Source organism: Cibotium barometz, chromosome 5 (genome assembly GCF_041138505.1).
Source record: "Cibotium barometz isolate CiBa-2024 chromosome 5, ASM4113850v1, whole genome shotgun sequence".
NCBI lineage: Eukaryota > Viridiplantae > Streptophyta > Polypodiopsida > Cyatheales > Cibotiaceae > Cibotium > Cibotium barometz.
Window position 1 is genome coordinate 55,785,242 of NC_141050.1, and position 5,525 is coordinate 55,790,766.

The window sequence follows — 5,525 nt, forward strand, 5'->3', positions numbered from 1 at the left end:
TGCTTGGTAATAATTACGGAGCCAAAAACCCTACTGTGAGTTATAAAAAAGGACTTTATCTAATTCGAGGCTACACAAACTACTAGCCCCACCCCTTTGATTCTTCCAACCTACCACATGCTAAAAACCAATTTGCTCAATAATAATTATGGAGCCAAACACCCTACTGTGAGTTATAAAACTACAGAAGGCTTTTGTCTAATTCATGAGCTCGAAAGCTGTAAGTGCACAACGCTTGCAATACATAGTTAAATCTCGCATGATTCACTTGCAACCATAAGCTATTTTAGAGAGGTAGTTTGTGCTCCAGCTTTTAATATACTAATGCAACTAACTGTATTTTAGTAAGACCAAACAAGTTGATCGATAATGAAACTCTTAAAGATAATCATCTACTCAAACTGCATTGATCACTAGATCACCACTGTTGAAAGCTGGCACATTTGACAAAATGAGCTTTGAGTGACCCAATGTCCACTTCTCGCAATGTTAAGAGGGAGGACCAATAAAACAACTCACAAAAAAGACCTTAAAAAAGAGGGTACCCTTTTGCAAAGAGGGCACTCATAAACTAAATACATATAAGGTATTCTTAAAATCATTTATTTTCTAAGCAAAGGTTACTTGATCCATCCTTTTACGAAGACCGGCGTCCGCCTGCATTCTGCATTGCAGGCACACGGAGAAGAGATTAACAATAATAATTTGATTTGTGGAGTTACGCAATGGGATGAGAAAATAATAGGGTTTATATCTAATTGATAGGACAGATGCGGGCCAAAGAAGCACGGAAGGGAATGGATGGGATCAAAGCAGTAGTGGTAAGCGTTCTACACTCTCTTCTGCACGAGCATGAGAGTTTTCACTGTTAAGTCATGATGGAACGGTAATGGCAAAAGTTATATAGCCTTATGAATTATGTGATTATTTTATCCAGTACAACCAGGGATGCCCGCACACGTCTGTGGTGATACTTCCCAAGGTTTGTACCTCGGATCGGGGCCACTCAGACATGGATTAGAATACTAGGCTGCAGCGAGCCTGGCGTGCGTAGACGGAAACTGGCCTACAACCCGGGCTTGGAGAGAAGTAATGCATTTGCACCCAGTCTATTCTGAGGACTCCATGTTTCAAGCATATATTGCATAAACATCGACTGATGTATTATCATAGAATCTTGAAGCAAAGGAATGAATGGGTATAGAGCATTTTCCGACCAGACCTGGCCAGACTGTGTACACTCTACCTTCTTGAAGGAGCTGGCAAGCTATGCTAGCGAGTCTGGGCTCCCTTTCTTTGGTGTCCATTGGCTTATGGACACCCACTTTTGAACAAAACCAAAATCCAACTGATCATAGACCCATATGCAAGCCCAACTTGAGGCCTAGATCACAAGTGGCTACATTGAAAGCATATGTAAGAGAGAAGAGCTCTTGGGAATCATTAAGCCTGGACGAGACACTCACATCTTTGGAACAAATAGATGAGCTTCCGTCAATAGAGGACTTCATCTGCATCTTGCAAAAGTGCAGAAAAAGGAAAATCCTAGCATATACCAAGCGTGTGATCGTACACATCCAGGATAGTGGGCTGGAAGCTCATGAAGCACTGGGGAACTTCCTTGTCCCAACACTTGTGGATTGTGGAAGTATGGTAGATGCCGAGCACATATTCCGCAGGCTGGTTTATCAGAATGAGTACTCTTGGAGTTCTCTCATACAAGGGTATATCGAGTGTGGGGAGTTTCAACATGCTTTTAACCTGCTCTTGAAGATGCAAGAGAATCATGTACATCCCAGTGGATTTACATTTCAGGCTCTAGTGAAAGCTTGTGCTAGGCTGCAGTGGTTAGAAAGAGGCCGAGAAATACATACCGAGGTTGTCAAAGAGGGCTTTGATTTTGATCCTTTTGTTGGCAGCACTTTGTTGGATATGTATGCTAAATGTGGCTCACTTGCAGAAGCTCAGGAACTTTTCAACGAGATGCCAGTTCGAGATGTTGTATCATGGACTGCATTAATTGCAGGGTATGCTGAGCATGGGCATGGTGAGGAAGCACTAGACTGTTTCGATACCATGCAAACGGAGGGTGTGCCAGCAGATGCTGGCTCTTTTGTTTGCAGCTTGAAAGGTTGTGCCAGCCTAAATGCCATAGATAGGGGCCTAAAAATACATGCTGAGGTTGTGAAAGAGGAATTTGAAGGTGGGCTGCCAGTTGGCAGCACGCTGGTTGATATGTACGTCAAATGTGGGTCACTTGCAGAAGCATGGGATATTTTTGAAGAGCTGTCATCTCGAGATGCGATTGCGTGGACTGCATTAATCTCAGGGTATGCTGAACATGGGCTTGGTGAGGAAGCACTGAAATGTCTGGAAATGATGCAGATAGAAGGTCTATCTCCAGATGCTGGTTCACTAGTCTGCAGCTTGAAAGCTTGTGGCAGCATAAAGGCAATAGATAGGGGCAAAGAATTACATGCTCAGATTGTGAAACTGGCATTTGATAGGGATGCTGTCGTTGGCACTGGATTGGTTGATATGTACTCCAAATTTGGTGCGCATACAGAAGCAAGGGCAGTGTTCAACCGTCTTCCTGCCCATGATGTAGTCTCGTGGACTGCACTGGCCGGAGGGTTTGCTGAATATGGTCTCGGTGATGAAGCTCTGATCTACTTGGAACAGATGCAACTGGAGGGCGTGTCTCCCAATGACTCGACCTTTTCTTGCACCTTGAAGGCTTGTGTCAGCATAGGAGCAATAGGCAAGGGTCGAGAAATGCATGCTGAAATTGTCAAGGAGGGATTTGAGAGCGATCCCTTTGTTGCGAGCACTTTGGTGGATATGTATTCCAAATATGGTTCACTGGCAGAAGCACAGGATATCTTTGATGAGCTGCCAGTTCAAAATGAAGTTACATGGAGTACACTCATTGCAGGGTACACCCGCCGAGGAGAAATTGAAAGGGTCTTTCATTTGTTTGAGAAAATGAGGGAGAAAGGCATACGGCCCGAGGGGATAATTTTTCTTAGTGTTCTCACTGTCTGCAGTCATGCTGGTCTTGTGGACAGGGGCCAGAAGTTTTTTGAGGCTATGAGTAAAGAGTGCAAAATCACACCGACTATTGAGCACCACAATGCCATGGTTGATCTTCTAGGTCGTGCAGGACGACTCGAGGAGGCTGTTGTGATGCTGGAGAAGATGCCCCTTCAACCCACTCTTGTGACGTGGAGTACTCTCTTGAGTGCTTGCCGAATGTGCAGCAATGTGGATATTGGTAAACATGCTTTTGAAAGTGCATTGCGATTGGATGAGAATGACAGTGTGCTATTCTCCTTGATGTCCAATTTATATGCTGATGATGCTCAATGTGGGAGGATGCAACAAAGATTGAGATGATGAGATTGAATGTAGGAGCATCCAAGAAGCAAGAAAAGAGCTGGATTGAGACCAGCCCATTGGTGTAATTGGAGTGTTAACAGAGAGGGAATCACAGCGAAAGACTTATGCAAACACAAGCACACACAAAAGGGTTTACTCCAACATGGCATAAATCTTGAGAACTCTTATCAATTATACCAAAAAAAAAATGCATTTTAACTGCCTAGGAAATACAAAGTAATCAACAAAACGAGAGATGCACACAAGTTGATGACAAAGCTGTCTCCCTCACTCATTGGGGTGATTATTTGCTGATTTCCTCCTACAGATGTGCACATGTTCTCCCCTGGCTGCTCCGAGTCCCGACGCTGATGAAGGCCGAATATCTGATTTATCAATAATTGGGGAGGAGCCACGTCTATTTATCTGGGTCAGCCTGCTTGACCTGCTACCGGACTGTGCCCAACTGCTGCCTGGCCTGCCCCATGTGGCTGCCTGGCCTGTCCTACATGTCTGTCTGGACTCTGGTTGCCTGTCCAGCTGGTGTGGACTGGTCAGCATCCCGTGATAAGCTCTCAGCAATGGGCATGACTTGTGTGTGAATTGATCGTCATCAAACCAAACTGCCCGAGGAATAGAAATTTGAGGAGTTATTGGAGAACCTTGCAGCAAGAGCCTCTTTTGTACCAACGGAAAACTGCCGGTGGGTTCACACACAAGCACACTTCACACATGAGTACACAAACAGTGGTACACACACACCTACACGAGGCTCCGAATACCCAACAAACCACCCTTTGGAGCAAAGGTGGAAGTGTGATGAGGAACTTTCACATGCTAGGCAGGAATACACATGCTCCATCTTTGGTCCAAACTTGGCATGTTTTAGGAGAGGATGATTCTCCAAGGGGTGGAGTGAGAGTGCCACACTTAATACTCAGGAAAGAAGACCACACTTAAAACTCAGGAAAGAAGACCAGAGATAGTGTTCAAGGACAGGGCAGGAATGGAAAGGGGATAGAATGTAACAGATGCACAGATCTTCATCAAAGTTAGAGTGGATTTGGAGATAGGCAAGGTTTTTAGTGAAAAGGTTGCCAGGAAGGGAAGGATGACAGGTTGGGACTCCATGAATAGATAATGGGATGATGACAGTCATTCAAGAACAAAGATTTGGAATCCCGTCATCAAGTTTAGCAAAGGGGGATGCTATGTGCAAGACATGTGCTGACTAATCCCAAGGCTACTCCCTGAAGGGAAACAGATAAAGAACCAGATTAGAAGATTTATTGGAGCTTTTTCTACTAGGTTTTGAGAGGATCTTTTTGTGAAAAAGGACAGGAGGCTGTTGGCCAGGTGTGAAGGAGTTCTCTGTTGGCTGCAGCAATGTATGTGATTATTTGTCCTGCAGCTGGCCGACAGCAGGTCAGCCAGTCCACAAGGGGTTTTCAGCCCTATAAAAGGGCACTTTGGCTCAATGCTTAGATCATTCAATTCTTCATGAGTTGGGTCTTAGACTTAGACATAGAATAGGGTGTTCTACCTTTTCATGAAGGCAACCTATGGTTGTATAGATTGTACTACCTTTTTGTACATTATAATATATTGAATGCTCAACTTTCTCTCTCTCTCTCTCTTCTCTATCTTCTGCTTGCGTTTTGCATCAACATGTTCCAAGATGGTGTTTAGGGCCAAAAGAAGACTCCTAGAGCTTCCACATGTAACAGTTCTAGTAGGAGGCTCAGAGGTTCATGTAACTTGGCTCAGAGGTTGGTAAGCTTGGCTCAGAGGCTTGTGAGCTTGGCCTCAGCAAGCTCAGAGGCTTAACACTAGCATGGCTCAAAGGCTTATCATGCGTGGCTTAGAGGCTCAACACTAGCATGGCTTAGAGGCTTATCATGCTTGGCTCAAAGGTTCATGTAGCTTGTCCCCAACTTAGACTCAGAGGCCAAGGTAACATTGGGAGTTAGTGGTCCATGTCCCACATTGGTTTCAACCACAATATTTCCCCCCTTGCTTTAAACAAGGGTAAAGTGGAATAAAGGAGCATTATAAACATATAAGAGAAAAGAACACATACAAGAATTATTTAATTCAGATTTGGGGGGACACCTCGGGTAGAGAACCCTTGACATGAAACACAAACT

The 5,525-nt window shown here is 44.4% G+C and overlaps 1 protein-coding gene across 1 annotated transcript; it reads left to right on the forward strand.

Annotated features, from left to right (window-relative positions):
* Nucleotides 1–604: 604 nt before the first annotated feature.
* Nucleotides 605–5,004, forward strand: LOC147638666 (pentatricopeptide repeat-containing protein DOT4, chloroplastic-like). The gene is made up of 2 exons (XM_086798617.1): nucleotides 605–821; nucleotides 938–5,004. The coding sequence occupies exon 2, from the start codon at nucleotides 1,270–1,272 to the stop codon at nucleotides 3,394–3,396; it is 2,127 nt and encodes a 708-aa protein (XP_086654743.1). The 5' UTR covers nucleotides 605–821; nucleotides 938–1,269; the 3' UTR covers nucleotides 3,397–5,004.
* Nucleotides 5,005–5,525: the final 521 nt, after the last annotated feature.

Excerpts from the sequence above, each read along its gene's own strand:
- LOC147638666 (XM_086798617.1), top strand. The coding sequence starts at position 1,270 with ATGCTAGCGAGTCTGGGCTCCCTTTCTTTGGTGTCCATTGGCTTATGG.